The sequence below is a fragment of the Myotis daubentonii genome, chromosome 4, assembly GCF_963259705.1.
Source record: "Myotis daubentonii chromosome 4, mMyoDau2.1, whole genome shotgun sequence".
In the NCBI taxonomy this organism is placed as follows: Eukaryota; Metazoa; Chordata; class Mammalia; order Chiroptera; family Vespertilionidae; genus Myotis; species Myotis daubentonii.
This window is the reverse complement of record NC_081843.1, coordinates 101,803,511-101,821,731: the sequence shown is the minus strand read 5'-3', so window position 1 is coordinate 101,821,731 and position 18,221 is coordinate 101,803,511. Positions and strand designations below refer to the sequence as shown.

General features: G+C 40.1%; 1 protein-coding gene across 2 annotated transcripts in view; it reads right to left on the bottom strand.

The window, feature by feature from the left end:
- The window catches only part of DNAH5 (dynein axonemal heavy chain 5), a 232,376-nt gene that overhangs the window by 71,907 nt on the left and 142,248 nt on the right, over positions 1–18,221 (bottom strand). For both annotated transcript variants that reach the window (XM_059694776.1, XM_059694777.1), the window contains 6 exons: positions 13,236–13,382; positions 12,165–12,406; positions 9,738–9,914; positions 9,157–9,358; positions 7,868–8,010; positions 7,079–7,213 (listed from right to left, as the gene is read on the bottom strand). In XM_059694776.1, the coding sequence (XP_059550759.1) occupies positions 7,079–7,213; positions 7,868–8,010; positions 9,157–9,358; positions 9,738–9,914; positions 12,165–12,406; positions 13,236–13,382 (1,046 nt within the window). The remainder of the gene's footprint in view (positions 1–7,078; positions 7,214–7,867; positions 8,011–9,156; positions 9,359–9,737; positions 9,915–12,164; positions 12,407–13,235; positions 13,383–18,221) is intronic.

Here is an 18,221-nt window from a genome sequence, read left to right as displayed (position 1 = left end):
CTACCTACATGCCCTAGGTCAGCTACTTGTCTTTCTCATGGGGATTAATGTCACACTCACTTAAATTGCCTCCCTAGCCTCCTCCAGTCGGTATGGAAACTTCTTTATAAGTCATACACATGTGTGACTTATAATTTCCTGTATCCCTAGAGAATTACTGATCATTTTTGTAGTAACCTACCACCCACATTCTCCCTGATCTCTTTGACTTCTGTTCCCACCTCTCCCATTGTTCTGGTGATATAAACCATTTGGTTAATAAAAATAAGTATATTAGTTTACTTAATTACTGCCTGTCTCCTCCACCAGAATGTGAGGTCAGCACCTCGTATCTTTCTCATCATTGCATCCTCAGTGCCTAGAAGGGTGTCTGGCCCAATGTATTTATCAGTCAACATTTGATATATACATAAGGGCAAGAAACCTGGAGTCATTTTTAACTTTTTTCTCTCTCTTCCATCCGTCTCCACCAACAATATCCACTCAACCTGTCAGTTCTGCTTTCTAACCACAACTTGAATGCATCTCGGTGCTGTTTCCATTCCCACTTTCATTCTCCTGGTCCAGCCAACCTCCCTCCTGAGGAATTACTGCAGCCACCCCCTCTCCAGTCCCTCTGAGCGCAACCACATCTCTTCCATCTTGTTCTCCACCTCCACAGGCAGAATGAACTCCCTAAGCGGCAATGTAACCCTAATCAATACTCCAGTGGTTCCCCATTAGTGATTTACAGGGACCTCCATAATGCTCCCTGCTTACCATTCCAGTCTCATTTATACACACTCTTCAGTCTCTTTGTTCCAGCCCTTCCAGGTCATGATTCATTCAGATTCATTTAGCAATAAAAACATACCATAGACTGATGCTCATCTCACAGGCTGGTTTACAGTGTTCGTTATGAGAACCTTATTTACATATTCCTAGAGTAGCCATTTCTGAGCAAGAGAAATCTCTTGGGATAAGCATTAGCCAAACACAACTTCTGAAATACTGATGTAGATGAATGTTCTTCCTTAAAAATGTTACTTCTCTCAACCCAGCTATTGATTTAAAAAAATTGGAGCCTGGCCGGTGTGGCTCAGTGGTTGAATATTGAGCCATGAACTAAGAGGTGGTCGGTTTGATTCCCAGTCAGGACACATGCCCTGGTCGCAGGCTCTATCTCCAGTAGGGGGTATGCAGGAAGCAGCTGATTAATGTTTCTATCTCTCTATCCCTCTCCCTTCTTCTCTCTCTAAAATCAATAAAAACATATCTGTAAAAAATTTTTGTAATCTCTAGCAAGTGCCTCGATTATGGAAAGTGTATACTGTTCTCTGAGAATAAACAAAAAAATTTTACTGTGAAATCTGGGAATGGTAGTCAGCATGACATCATCTTAAGCAATTTATAGAACCAAACAAAGGACCCCGGTGTTGTTATCTCACACACAGATGGAAAACCAGGGTTATCCCAATTATGACAGTGGTGCTTTAAGAAATAAAAACTAGATGGTTAGGGATCCAGATAGACTTAGGAATGGAGGTGAGGAAAGCTGCCCTTCTCCGTTCTAAGCTGGCAGTCCTAAAGGCTGCTGGGACAATTCAACTTTCTGCATTAATTTCTTAATAGATTATTCAGCCTCTATAATTCCTACAATTAATATAACAGAAATATTAAATTCCCCCAGGTCATGGTCAATTCTTTCATTACATTGATTTCTGTTATCCCCTAAAGAAACTCGTCCCCTCCTCCTCTGAGCTCTACAGTACTTAGATTACACCATGAGCAGCACTTATCACATCAGCTACGCCTGGTTGTGTACATGCCTACTCCTCCAATCTGACAGAGGGAGACGGCTTGCATTGGAAGGGGTACTGGTAGGGTCCCATACAGCTGAGGAGGTTGTACACTGCCCAATTCTTGGATTTACCATTCACATGATTGTCTCTGTGAATGGGATATAGCATAAACCTGCATAACCTGCATGGCCTATTCAATAGCTCTCATTAGGTTTAAGTCAGAAAAAAAGGATTCAACTGCTACTTCTCCCACTTATTAACATTGTCAATTGATGTAAGTCACTTAGTATGTCTAAATCACAGCTCAGAAGTGGGACTATATATAACGGTGCATAAATCATACATATATACATTTGTGTATATATGCATGAGTATTATCCACAAATGATCTAATATATATGAAAGCACTTAGTGGCCTTAATGCATTATAAAAAAGAGATATTTTATTATTACTGTACGTATCTCTATAGATCAGCACTTGAATCATTTTCCATACATTTTACATCTAATTAAATTGAAATATGAAATACACTTAATTTTAGGCTTCCATTTATCTGCTATTTAGCGAAAATATAAAAATGGAGTGCTGGAAGCTATCCACTCTCCACACTATCAGGAAAGTGTAAACAAGGAACCCAGAAGGCTGATGGACCTTGAGCTTTGGCAAGGACTAAAGCTATGCACCGATTATTTAGTTGAGACAATGGTAGCTCAAGCAATTTCCTGACCTAATAGTCTCAAAGTGAATCTTTACTAATATTTACTGGCCTTTAAGATAGTCTGCTACCAGAATTGCCTGCCCTACTAAGGGCAAGATGTGTATCTAAAATTGAATAAAAAGCAAGCATGGCCTTGGCACCAGTGAAGCCCTTCCAGTAGAGTTGGGTTCTCCGCCTGGCCCCCTATGATTTCCAAATTCATATTTCTTGTCTAGTCTCACCATTTGTGCACGGCCCTTTTCCAGGTCCTGAACCCTAGCCGCACAGGTGGTGGTTGTCATATCTCTCACAATGGAGAGTTTATTCTCTTTATTAAAAAATCTACTGCCTAGCTTTCTGGTGGTAATGACATCCCCACATTAGCATGCCTTTGGCTAAGGATCTCCTTCATCCCTCTCCAGAAGAGAGAAGACAAAACACAAGAAGAAGCGCCTGGTACAGAGTCCAATTCCTACTATCTGGATGTTAAATGCCCAGGATGCCGTGAAATCACCACCATCGTTAGCCTTGTACAAATGGTAGTTGCATGTGTTGGTGCCCCCACGGTCCTCTGTCAGCCAACAGGAGAAAAGGCAAGGTTTCCAGAGAATGCTCCTTCAGAAGGAAGCAGAAGTCAAAGCTTGAGTGGAGGTGAGTGGGGAACTATCCCAATAAATGCATTTTGGATACAAAATAAATCTACCGCCTCTGTAAGATCTTCCCATTTTATTATAATTCATGGAAACCAAATGAAAATAGTCTTACACTAGTCAGAGTTAAAATGTACAATATAAATAGTAAAATGATATCACAAGCAACATGAAAATACAATAGTACATAATTACAAGGTAAAAATAAAACAAATGCACTACTGAGTAATGAATCAATTATTTGAATGTCAACGTGGATAAAGACAAGCCATTAGAAGGAAGCACAGGGTGAGCTGGGAAAGTACCCTGGAAGGCGTGGGAACCAGGTTTCTCCCTCAGGTTTTGCCCCGACTGTGTGAACTTTCATCTCCCTCCACCTGAGTGCATTAATATTAACAGTAACACCTGACATTTTTAAGGGACTTGACCACGAAAAAATACTTTCACATAATCTCCCTCTGCAAAACAGTCTTCCAATTGTGTTTTGAGGAGTCAGAAGAATGTTTTTGCTAATGCAGAGACCCCTGCAGGAAGCAAGGATGAGGCTAGAAGGGGTCTCAGGAGCCCAGCTCCAATTCCACCACAGCAAATCCTTGGCTCCTTGTTGTGTAGCTTAGTCTTCTGCCTACAATTGCATTTGAAAACACAGTTCTGAGTCTAGAAAAGAAATATGGAATTTCCTTCCCAGCTCTTTGATTCTTATTTTTCTAAAAAACAAAACCTATTGATATGCAAACCATTTATAAAACGGTTATATTCAAAACACTTTATGATTATTTTTAGAACAGATAATTCAGAATTTAGAAATTCTTTTAAGAAACTTGCACTTTCTTCTTATCTTTCTGTATTGCTTAAATTTTGAAAGATATGTATGGATTACTTTCAAAAAATAGAAAAATACATTGAAACAATATCTGTTTGTGGAATAAATGAGAAGTCTCTTTTAAATGACCAACTGAATTCTCTCCACCAAAGAATAGGGTGACCATATAATTTTTGCCCAAAGCACACACTTTTGATTGTGACAGGGCATGCCATTAATTATTAATCTCAGACAATGAAAGTAAACTGGACTGTCCCAGGCAAAGAGGGAAATATAGCCAGTCCTTCTACTGATGAAAGATATGAGAGCGATAGCATAGTGAACACAAAGGAAACTCTGTTGAAAATAGTCTGTGTGCTACCATGGCAACACAGGATGATTGGACAGTACTATTTTCTCATCTAGAATTTCAACTTGGTTTGAATCCAGATAAGTGGGAGATACTGAGACAAATGCTCAGCTCCATCAGCCCTTGTTTAGCATAAAAGGCTGAAAATTACAGTAAGAATGTTAACTACAGCAGTTTGGCTAATCAAAAGCTTCGTAAAACTAATGACTCTAACTTAATCAAAAGCTTGGATGCTCAGCAGTCAAAACAGGCACTAAACAGAGTACATGATCCTGTGATGTTTCTGAACAGAAAACGAAAGAATTGTTGATACCACCTTCACACTGAAGGACAGGAGGGAATTGGTCTAAAGTAGTTGTGAATCAGAAAAATCCTGCTTCATAATTCTTCTAATTATCACACTTCAATATGGTACCACTGTTAGAAGTTTATTATATAGTTTATGAATTTGCATATCAACAAAGGGGTTGCTTTCTAGATAATACATGCCTTTTTTCCAGAAAATTAATAAATATCTCATGTTAAAGAGACATGTGCCAAGGTTACAGGTTCAATTCCCAGAGAGCGAGGGCAGCCCAGCCTAGGCTCGCCTGTTGCTTCTTCTATGCTAAGCCCTTTCTTGTTTTACTGTCCCCAGCTTTAATAAATGTTCCCTCATAGTCACCTGGACTCGTGTTGTGAAAATGTTCCTGAACAAAGTGAAGAACCCACACACCACAGGCCAGCCTAGGCAGACCCACCAAGGGCCAGCCAGATCTCCTTTCCGGTAACACCATCACAACACTGTGAAATTGTATTCATTTGATTGAAGGCTAGCCAGTATTGAAAATGCCACCTCTAAAAGAGGAGCATTACATAGCTGGCAGTCTTATTTAGAAACTTAATCAATGGTCTTAGTTTATTGGCATTCTGCAGTCACCAATTACATTAAGTGAGAAAATGCCATGATTTAGCTATGCTCTTAATATGTTCCATTGCTCTTTGATATTTTCATTCTGACAACTAAAGAACAACAAAGTTAATCAAAAGCAAACTTCTTGGGATTTGGATTCTCCTAAAAACTTCCCTTCCATTTTCAATGTATAAAATGTGTCCTTTTATTAATGCACTAGAGGCCCGATGCACGAAATTTGTGCAAGAGTAGGCCTTCGCAGCCATGGCTGCCTGGATCCCTCCCTCGCAGCCACAGTCACAGTGGCTGCCTCGATTCCCGCGACTGCACCCTCAGCTTTGTCCCGGAAGGACGAAGATATGAGAGGTGATTTAAGAACAATTGAAGCATGAAATGACACTTTGGGTTTCCTCCCATTTCAATAAGGTCTTAGATGACTTAGGAACAGAAGAAAACAACCAACCAGCCACTGCAAACCCAGGTCATTCTTGGCAGCTTCATTGACAAAAGCAATGCAAATTCGGGGAGGGGGTGGGGGGGGGTTTCCTGTGACTCTTCAATGATATGATAGGGTAGCATAAAAGCCTACGATTTTATTCCTTGTTGCAATTGATAATGGGAGCTATTGCAAAATGTTAAGCCAGGGAACAATAGATAAAAGTGACAATATATGAACCGGAGATTAGAAGGAGAATAAAAGGTAGACTGTAAAAGAATTAGACTTGAACAAAGACCAGCTGGGGATTCCTTCATGCTGCTACCCTGGTGTGGAATCAAGAAGTAGTGGATTATGTAGAGGCAGACAGGGAGAATGAGGAAAAAAGGAAGGATGTGACAAGTATTTCCTTAGATACATTAGCTGCCCTTGATTCAAAAGAGATCCATCGAAGATGCCTCCAATGGATCCAGTCTAAAGGCTAGAATAATGGTAACACCCACAGAAAAGCAGACAGTGAAACTTGAGTGTCCTAATGATTTGATTTGATTTGTGACTATAGCTTTAGAAAATCATCTTTTTCTTAATCTCTCCACCTCATGGGCCTAGACTTTCCTCCAATAATTATTAAACCCTGAGGCAGAAGACCAAAGCCCGGACCTGACTAATGGTCATAAGGTCTGGATCTCTGTTAGACTTAAGACAACATCTTGGCCAAAGTTATGTTTCAGCTCCTGAGTCCTAGGGTGGAATGGCCCCTAGCTATTATTCCATGAAACCAGAGAGAGGGAGGCCAGGGCAGACCTCAGGGCTGCCCTCCAGAGCTGAAGAAATGAGGTATCACCCTTACCTCACCTCCGGTCACTCAGTTTCTAACACAACACAGAATCCCTAACCCACCCACCGTATCTTGCGATTTGGCCCTATGTAATCTGTAATGTACACGTCATCAGGGAGTCGGGTCTTTAAGAGCACAAGCTCGCCCCCACTCTGGACTGGGCAATCTTACAGTAATGAACTACTTCCTTTCTTCACTGCGAACTCCTGCTCGCGCATTTCTTTGGGCCATGCATGCCGGCACAGGGACTCGAAAACTGGGGTTTGATAACAACAATAAGGCGAGGAAGTAGGTTTCGGTGGAGGAATAAATATTTCTTTCAGTTCACTTTCGATTTTGCAGGCTTTCCTACATAGACATTTTAAACAGGATCAAGGTCTTCGATACCTTATGTTTTTCGTTTCTCCGTCATTTAAGATGTGTATATGTTTTAATCTAATTAGGGAGAAATACTACTGCAGTTGGATAAGAGAGATAATGGAAGACATATGTAGGGATCTATCATGGGGGGGTGGAGAAGCAGCTCGGTGGGCACAGCAGAACGGTAGAGAGAGCGGAGCCTCCGGTTTATCACAAGCCTGGGCTGCTAAGCAAACCTCAAGAGCCAGTACCTGAAACATGAGTGGGGTGGTTGCAGAAGAAAAGTTCAGACTCTTGGTCATGTGACTTTCAGGATTGTATTTTGACATAAATCCTTTCATTATGACTGTCTTAGCTGTTCCTTGCTCACCGATTAACAGCACAGCCTACAATAGGGGTTGAGAAAGAAATCCAAGAAATACAATAAGATGATTGTCATGGGCTGAACTGGCAGTGCCCCCCCCCAAGCCCCCGAATTCATAGTTTGAAGCTCTAGCCCCTAGTACCTCAGAATGTGACTATATATGGAGAAAAGGTCTTTAAAGGGATAATTAAGTTAAAGTGGGGCATTAAGGTGAGCCCTACTTCAGTCTAACTGGCATCCTTATAAGAGGAGGACATTTGGATACATAAAGAAACAGCAGGGAAGCTCACACACAGATAAAGGCCATGGGAGGACAGTAGGCCATCTGTGAGCCAAGCAGAGAGGCTTCAGAAAGAAAGCTAAACCTGACACATTCATCTTGAACTTCAAGCCTCCAGAACTGTGGGGGGGAAAAAGTATCTTGTTTAAGCCACCCAGCTCTTATGTCAGCCCTAGCAAAGTAATACAATAATCCAAAGACATGGATTTCTCTTTGAAAAACAAGTCAAAATTCACCTTCTCTCATAAGAAATAATTATGAATGAGAGCTATTCAATGCTAATATTGTTACTGGAGAATAATAAAAGAAGCATACTAATCTGGGTAACATTTAGATTCGTGTTCTCAAATGACATTTTTAAATATGCGATTTTTAATTAAAGTTAAAGAGCCATACCTTGCCCTGTTTAGCGATGGTTTTAATTAGGAAGTCAGTCCTCACATTGTCCACATTCGGCACCAGGATGGAGCCATACTCTGGGGTGGTGTCAGGTGGGTACTCATATTCCTCGGTACAGGTGTTCCAGTGCATCCATTTACCTGAGGTAAACAGAACATTCACCTCACCATAATCACTCCTATTAATAATTTAACTGACTGTAATGAGCAGACATCCTTGACATTTCATAAAGACATCTTCCAAAAACTCCCCATAAAATAAAGATCATTAAAATCTGAGAGATCTAAGTACTATTCAAGTATGTGTTAGCTGAGTCAGAATTTCCCTAGGAACTATTCCAAATTCATACTACTAAGAAATATTTCAAAGAATCCTGAAATTTTCTTTTAAATATGTAGGTTTTCAATAACATAAAGTCTGTATAAACATACAGAACACTGTGACAGTGGTATGTACATAAAATCATTTTTTAATGTTTAATCTCACAAACTTTTTCATTACTCACTTCCTTAATTGTAAGACAAAAAATATAAGCCCCTATGATGCCATATATAAATATTGCATATATAAATATACATATATATGTATATATGTGTATATATATATATATATATATATATATATATGCATTTCATATCTGTACTAGAGGCCTGGTGCATGAAATTTGTGCACTGGAAGTGGGGGTGGGGGGGTCCCTCAGCCTGGCCTGCACCCTCTCGTAGTCCGGGAGCCCTCAGCGTGCCTAAGCCTGCACTCACCAGCCATGAGCCCGGCTCAGGGTTTCTGGCTGAGCACACTCACCACCAGGGGACAGCTCCTGCATTGAGCAACTGTCCCCTGGTGGTCAGTGCATGTCATAGCAACTGGTCATTCTGCAGTTTGGTCAATTTGCATATAAGCCTTTTATTATAAAGGATATGTATGTACTGTATATATATATATATATATATATATATATATATATATATATGCACATATAAATACTTAAAGTTTAGGTATCGATATAGATGTATAGGTACACACATATTTGGTGAAAATATACTTCACACTGTAATTTTTATATAAATTACTGATTGTATCATAAATAACTAATATGGAACTGATGGGGGGGGGGTGTTTAAATTTGTTTTTAATTCATTAAAAGTTCAGTACACGATATGTGAAAAAGAAACAATTAGCTTCCTTCACACATGAGAATGTCCATGTTAATTTTACATGCAAGAGTTTCACCGTACGTATAAAACTGTGCTTGTGGGCTACATACAAATGGAAGTGAGCATCCTCACCATCGGACGTGACATAATAGTCAAACATGGTGTCGTCGGGCCCGGATAGAGGCGGCAGGTCCAAGGCCAGCGCTTCCTGAGACCGCAGCCAGTGCTCCAGCCGGCGCCGATGCCCCAGCTCCAGCAGGGCCCCCACGCTCCACATCAGGGAGAAGACGCACAGCCTTTCCAGGTGCCCCGGCGTGGCCTCCACACCCTGTTCCTGAGCCGGAAGGACAAAATGCAACTACGTAACTCTCAAACCCAAACTTTGCTTTGAAGTTGTAACGAAAATAGCCAAGATATAAAAGGGTCAACAGTTTTCGCCCAAAACAAGAACAAGGGAAAGATGAGTATGACTGGGAAACCAGTGCAAAACTGATCTAAAGGAAAACCAACCAAGGGGGTTTGCAAACCTGCAACTAAATTACAAAACCACGGCTTGCTTTACCGGGTGTGGCGGGGGGAGGGGGATATGCAGGTCCATGTTTGAAACATCTCCCCTTCCCACAGCTCTAACAAAAGCAATTTCAAATATTGCCCTCTGCACAGTATGACTCCGCCAATGAGAGAGAAATTCTCCAGAAAACCGAGCCACTTACCTTCGGAGGGATCAGACCTTGCAGCATGTTAATGCTCTGCATGATGACAAAGGCCTCGAGCATCTCTATCTTGTATTCTAAGTTCTGAATACTGAAGCGATACAGGGCAGGAAAAGATTTGGTGTACAGCTGCCGAAGGATTTCAGCTTCTTGAGGTGAGCGTTTTTTAAGAAAGCCCTGTCCGTTTACAAATTAATACATGAATTAGATTTATTAGCACATCAGCAAAATGGTCATGGTGGAACAAAAGCTTTTAAAATATCAATTAATAACAACATCTAATGATTATACCACACTTATGATGGGCCAGGCCTTGCTATAAATTCCTTCATGTATTAACTCATTAAATGCTCAAAACAATTCTATGAAGTAGGAGTTATTATTATCCTTCTTTTACATATGAAGAAACTGGAGCCCAGGGAATTCAAGTAACATGCCCAGGATCCCATAGCTGGTTGGTGGCAAGGCCAGAATTCAAACCTGGAATCTGGCTCCAGCATCCACACAGTCACCTACTTCACTACACATATGCTCAGTTCTTAAAGCCAATATGGAGAAAAAATATTCAGCTCTTGATTAAAATATGCTAGAAAAAAAAATAAGAGGGCAATATATGGAAATAATGTTTTAAAACAAAGCAGAATACAAGATCAACAAAGGAAATCCATACCCAGATTTTGCAAAATGGAAAACAAAGATTTTCACCAATAGTTTAATTAATAACCAATGTAGAAAAATATCAAAGAATTCTCAAGAAATTAGAGAATTTAGTCATCTGTGCAACCCAATATTAGGAAAGTACATGTGATTCATAACAAAAACAGCACTTAACACAAAACAGTATTTTGTTAAGGAGAAGAAAGTTTCTTTGGCATGAAGACATCAGCTCATTCTTAAAGACTCCAAACAGAAGCAATATAATGTTGGTTCCAAATTACTCATCAACTCATGAAATGAAAACAAGACAGCACTTTTGAGTCGATGGCACCAAAAACATCAACCCCGGGGCCAGGAATCAGCTTGGTTCCCTGGGGCTGAGATTCCCATGAACACCTTCGCCATTGCTCTGCCCTCTCATAACCCCCTCAGCCCGGCCTTGCATTGCTCCCTGATTGTTGTGAGTCTTGCTTCTTCCCACTCATTTGTAGGAAGAAACTGCATTCGTTAAAAGCATATAAAAATATTACGTAGGTCTACCACTAATGTAAATGCCCAATTCAGCCTCAACATTGACAAGATATAATAGAAGCTTATTTCATAAATAGCAATATTTATTAGCTAGTAGCATAAAAGTATTTTTAAAGCCTTTGTGAATTGGTAGTATTGGGGGGAATTCGCATAAATACACTTTGACTTGGAGTTTGCTGTACCTGTAGTTACCAAGCCTGGGGGCAGGGGGGAGGGGGCGACCCAATCATCTGTGTTATAAAAACTGTCATTGGTGACTATTTTTGCAAAACCAGGGTTGAGAACACTTGCTCAGTATTCTTCTTAATGAATGGATAATGTATTTGTGAAATCTGAAACCTTTAGAAGAATTTTTAGTGACATAACCAATGTCAGTATCATTTTGCTATATAATCTCCTCCTTCACATCTTCATACTTTACCAGATATAAACCCTTTCAAAACTCAAAGATGTGTAAATTCTGAAAATGCATTATTATAAGTCAGGATATACCCATACACAAACAGAAGCACAAAAATTTAATGGCAATATAAAATAAACATCTACTTTATCCAAATTATGAATTCATAAGTTTTCTATCCAAAACATGTAACTGAAAATAATCTGACTAACATTGTCAAAAAAAATTTTACAGATGGCTTATCTAATAAGCATTCTGCCTTACACTATAGGATCTAATTATAATCTAATTATCAGTAATACACTCTAGGATATATTGGTAGTAATAAAATAATATCCCTTATCATGCATTAAAGATAAATTATCTGAAATATTATTTCCAAGTAAAACTTAAAATATTATAATCCTGAGTCTAATAAAATCCCTTCTATGCAATTTTAATAAATTGTCCTCTTCAAGTTAATATTCTAAGATGGCTGCTCCCAAACTTTATGCGAATGAATACCTTTTAAAAATGTCATGAATCCCCAAAGTGAAAAAATTTAATGTTATTTATTCAGTCACTGTTCAGTGGGGTTATTGATTCACCTGGGCCTTGCAATTACTCCCCAACCCAAGGGTTGGAAATCACAGATCTCCCGTGACTAGAAGAGCACTGAAGAAACCTGTAAGGGGCCATCAGGGTTTGCATGTCCCAGAGCATTCAACGATCTCCCATAAACGGTAGCATTAAAGTGCAATTACACCCTGTGGGTCTGCGGAAAAATCAGCAGGCACTCTACCTGAACAACACTAAAGGATCCGCTTTGTCTTTACACAAAGGAAAGACTCCAATCATACCTCCAGAATAGGACTCCAATCCAGGATAGAAGAACTCATGAAAACCATTCCATTCCTTGAGACGGTAGCAGGAGAAGCATTGTCAATGTTATGAGGCTCAAAAATAATCTTGCAGTTTGGAGCCATGGGAATCCGATCGCCATTGGCAAGGGTTAGAGTTTTGTTATCATCCAAAACAGAATTCAGATTTTCAATCCAGATGGCATCAACTGGACCATCAAGAACTATCCAGATATGCTCCCCTAGAATATACAAGCAAAGGTGTGTGGGGGCGGGGGGAGCATACATACACAAATGTAGCCCTTAATGAGTCTCTCTAAACAGCAATCAAACACCTAAACTGAATAATTTGTTCCTGGCTGGTGTGGCTCAGTTGGTTGAGCGTCAACCCTGCACCAAGAGGTCACTGGTTCAATTCCAGGCCCAGGGCACATGCCTGGCTTTCAGACTCAATCCCTAGTGGGGGGTGGGAGGGGTGCAGGAGGCAGCCAATCAATGGATGTTTCTATCTCTTCCTCTCCCTTCCTCTCTCTCTAAAATCAATAAAAACATATTATACTTATACATATATAATCTGAATAATTTATTAATTCAGTATAGACTTCATTTTGTATATACACAATTTTCTCTCCAAAGAAGCCCACTTCCTCCAGTGATTTTATTGGAGAATTAGGTTTTTGTTAATAGGCTGTACTTAACTAAGAACAACATTTTTAAAATACTCAGTGAAAATAGTTACAGTAAAATCACTTTATTAAATACTATCAATTTTCCTTAACAACTTTTTCTATCTTTTTTATTCTAAGATATTAGAGGAATACAGGAACATTTTTTCAAAAAGAAAATAATTCCCTTCTTAACCAAAAAATAAGGGGGAGAAGGAAAGAAAGAGGTTTTAAATACACTAATCAATAGCATTTCAACATTCACAGATATTATACAGATTTATGACTTCTTAGCCTTGACTAAGATATTATATGGAGAACACAGTTTTCTACTAATTTTAAAGAGCCACCAAGGACTTTACTTAGAAGTCCCTGTCAAAAAATAGTATTATAATTCATCTTCTACCTTTCTTAGCTCTCAATGTTTTCCTCCAAAGAGTAGAAAATATCCCATCAGTCCAGTCGTTCGTGGCCACGTCGAGCCGACCAAACATCTGTGGGGCCGTAATTGCTTTGGGGTTCATCCTCATTTCCCGGTGTGGTTTTCCACAATCTAGACCAAGGAAAGCCACATTTTAAACAACTCAGGTGTACAGCGAACCGTCACTATGCAACATTGCACTAATTTGCAGTGTAGAGTCAGCAGGTGTTCAAAATATGAAAATCCAAAATTGCATTGAAAACATGCCTTAACTGAATTTCCAAGTTGTCATAATTAGCCTCATATTTTATTGATTAAATTGCATTTGTTTTTACCTTCTGTAAAAGAAAACTGCATATGACACAAGAGGAGAAAAAGGACACCATGTTGGGATTGATGAAGAAATTAATGTAATCTGGAAATTCTTCAAATTTCACAGCTCAAAAACCTTTTGGTTTATGGTGTACTAGATTACATCCTATATATGACATGTCACCTAAAAGTGGTTTCTGTATGTACATTACCAGCTTTCATTTGCTGGGATGTGTTCTTGCTCATTTGGGGGGGGGGGAGAAAAAGCTAAACTAATATGTTGCAGGAATCAAAAACTTTCTTTTGTGGCCAACCTCAAAAAGGATATTTGAATCTTTCAAACCCTAAAACTACTCTTAAGTATGCTGGATTCTATATGTAAGGGACTGTGGTTGATAAGCAGAAAAGTGACAAAGTTTAAAGTATAAAACCATAAAAATAGATACTAAAATATTGCACACTGTGTGAGATGTTGACACAGGCCAACATACGGTACACATATGTGCCGGGAGCCGGTCCATCCTTGCTGTTTCAAGGGACCTGGCATATATGGCATACTTTTCTTAATATGTTTGCTCACCTTCTTGGCGCTGTGTTTTAACCAAAGTCACCTCTCCGAGAAAGGTTGAATCCCCAGGTAGGGATTTTCCCCTGAAGTTAGGGAGGGAATAAAACCCCTCAACTAAGTGCCAGGCGGGTAATTAATCCCTTTAACTACGAACAATCATGCTTAAACTACATAATCTTTTCTCCCTGGAATGGAGATAAGAAACGCCCTAACCTTTGTAATAGAGATTGATAGGATTGAATCAACTGGTATAAATACAGTTGTAACAAGACAGAAAGACTCAGAACTCAGGAGACAGAATTCAGAAGACAGAACCTACACGGAGCCTAGAGACAGAAGAACTTCGCTGGCGAGAGCATGCCAGAGGATCCTGGACCGGGACTGGCCTCGGAGCCTAGAGACAGAGCCTAGCGGGAGAACATGGCAAGGGATCCTGGACTGAACCTGACTACAGAGATTGGCAGGAGAACCTGACTGGAACCTGGACACTGAACCTGACTGGAGTACCTGTACAGAACCTGGCTGGAGACCCTGACAAGAGAACCTGGCTATGATGATCACCCGAAGGCTGCCTCCGTGTCATTCCTTCTTCGCCGACTCCGTCCACGCCTTTGGGGACCCCTGGACCTGCTGGGGTTGGACCCCGGCACATATGTGCACATTTAAAAGGGTATTACATTAAAACCTACTTAGAAAATTAGACCAGAGTTCTCTTTTTTCAAAATCACAAAAATAATCAGGTAATTATTTGCAGTATTTTATGATGCTGAATTTCAACTTAGTCACAATTCAGCTTTTGCAATAAATGATATCCATAAGACTAGCAACGCCTTTTCTTTATAATCTAATCACACTTTATAAAAGGCCAGCAAACTCTTGACATATGTGAGAGAATCATAGGTGAGGTCCAGACTTGGTCTGTTACCCATACAAGAGAAACTATCAAAAATTACTTCACCCCAAACCACTATGCCCAATTAATATTCGACAAAGGAGGCAAGAGCATACAATGGAGTCAAGACAGTCTCTTCAATAAATGGTGTTGGGAAAATTGGACAGATACGTGCAAAAAGATGAAACTAGACCACCAACTTACACCATACACAAAAATAAACTCAAAATGGATAAAAGACTTAAACGTAAGATGGGAAACCATAAAAATACTAGAGGAATCCACAGGCAGCGAAATCGCAAACATATGCCAAAGGAATTTCTTCTCTGATAATGCTCCTAGGGCAATGGAAACTAAAGAGAAAATAAACAAATGGGACTACATCAAAATAAAAAGCTTTTGCACAGCAAAGGAAACCATCAACAAAACAACAAGAAGACCCACTACATGGGAGAACATATTTGCCAATGATACCACCGATAAGGGTTTAATATCCAACATTTACAGGGATCTCATGAAACTTAACAAAAGGAAGATAAACAATCCAATAAAAAAATGGGCAACGGACCTAGATAGAGACTTTTCGAAACAGGACATACAGAAGGCCGAAAGACATATGAAAACATGCTCAAAGTCACTAATTATACGAGAGATGCAAATCAAAACGACAATGTGTTATCATCTCACACCTGTCAGAATAGCTATCATCAAAAAATCAACAAACAACAAGTGTTGGAGAGGATGTGGAGAAAAAGGAACCCTTCTGCACTGCTGGTGGGAATGCAGACTGGTGCAGCCACTGTGGAGAACAGTATGGAGCTACCTCAAAAAACTAAAAATGGAACTCCCATTTGACCCAGTGATCCCACTTCTAGGAATATATCCCAAGAAACCAGAAACGCCAATCAGAAAGGATATATGCACCCCTATGTTCATAGCAGCACAATTCACCATAGCTAAGATTTGGAAACAGCCTAGGTGCCCATCAGCAGATGAGTGGATTAGAAAACTGTGGTACATATACACAATGGAATACTATGCTGCAGTAAAAAAAAAAAGGAACTCTTGCCTTTTGCAACAGCATGGATGGAACTGGAGAGCATTATGCTAAGTGAAATAAGCCAGTCAGAGAAAGATAAATACCACATGATCTCACTCATTTGTGGATTATAGAGAACAACATAGACTGATGAAAAGGGACAGACCCAAAGACTGAGAAACAGCGATCAGGCTATCAATCCCCAGAAGGAAAGTAGGGGAGGGCGGGGGCAAGGGGAAGAGATCAACCGAAGGACTTGTATACATGTATATAAGCCAAACCAATGGACATGGACAACAGGGGGATGGGAGCATGAGTGTGCGGGGCGGGGGGGGGGGGGAGGTTGGGGGTTAATGGGGGGGATGAGGACACATTTGTAATACCTTAACTAATAATAAAAAAATTACTTCATTAAGGTATAATTATATCATTTTCATTTAGAGTATCATAATATTTTTTATGAAAGCACTAAGAAAAAGCATTAAGGGAAAAAAATGTTTAACTTTCAAAATGTTGGTTAAAGTAGTCCTCTAAATCAGCGGTTCTCAACCTGTGGGTTGCGACCTCTGAAAATACATCCTGCATATCGGATATTTACATTACGATTCATAACAGTAGCAAAATTACAGTTATGAAGTAGCAACGAAAATAATTTTATGGTTGGGGGTCACCACAACATGAGGAACTATATTAAAGGGTCGAGGCATTAGGAAGGTTGAGAACCACTGCAATTCTCCCCTTAGGCATTTCTTGAGTGTCCTAATCACTCCACTTTCATGGCCTCTGCCGTGGAGTAGGCACCCTTTTCTTGCTGTTACCTTCTTCTGGACATCAGACCACCCGCCTGTTCCTCAGTTTACTCTCTACTCGGCCAGCAGATGGTCTTCTACACACAGGGTTAACCACACCACTCCCCAGCTCAATGGTTTCCCATAACCTACAGCATAAAACCTAAATATTGAGTATGACTTACAAAACTCCTCATGCCACATCTACAGTACTGATTTGAAATCCCCTGGAAGCAAAGCCAGGGACAAGAACATGGGTGCTGAGAGTTGGTGGGTAGTCAGGGGAAAGAGAGAATGAGATGGGAAAGGAGAGGCGTCAACGTATTAAGCATAATTGGAAAGGGAGAAGGGTACATGGCTGAGCTGGTCACAGAAACAATGTCCCTCTAAAAGGCACTGGGTGGAATATCTGCCATCAACTGTTCTCCCCTATTGGTTGAGGGTATGGCTGCCTCATACATTAATTCTCACCGACCCCTATTTCCAGGCTGAGCCAGGTCCATAGCTTCAAGGAAAGTCATAAAGCTGAAAAACTGGGAGAAACCTCTGGTGTTGAGGGGAGAAACTGTCCACATCTATAGCAGGGTCAGCCAAAGGGACAGCATTGGCACCAATAGCATCTGCTGTACCTCCTCATCTCCCCACTTCCGCCCACACGCAATTGCATTCTCTTCATGTCAGTGGACTTCCTTGGGTATATCCTGCAGTCCCAGTCCCTTCTTCCTGCAGAGTCTTCCTTGCGCTAAGGATGCCTCTTATCCACCTGCTACCCAGCCTCCCACCCTCAGATGCAGTAGCACCTGCTCGGTAAGCCCTCCCATCATTCCTTGGAAAAGATTCTGCTGTCCTTCACCTCTGCTCACAAAGTAATTATCCAAATTTTCCTCATAGTGATGCCAAGTTGACTATTAAGAATCTGTGCCTATGTCTATAACTCATTACACTGTAAGCTCCTTGAAGACATGTCCTTTTGTTTCATACCTGTTCTCCCATTTCTAGTGCAGAACCTAGCAAAACCTCCAAGTATTTTTTAATGAAAAAATAATGGGGAATAAGGGAACAAATAACATACATGGGTCTTGCACTTCTTCAGTAGAAGGTCAGCCCAATTATCTTCTCAATCTCTTGGATAATTAAAGTTTTCAGCAAGAAACAATGTTTTACTTAAGATAACAAACGTTTGTCTACCTATTAAAACTAAGAACAGGATAATAAACAGGAGATACTAAAACCAAGCACAAGTTAACAAACAGCAAATAGTCTAATGATTAATTCAACTTTGCAAAGAGCTTTTCCAACATCAGTGATGCCACACGAATTATCCAAACACATTATCCATAATGTATCTGTACAGTTTAATATTTAGAGCTCA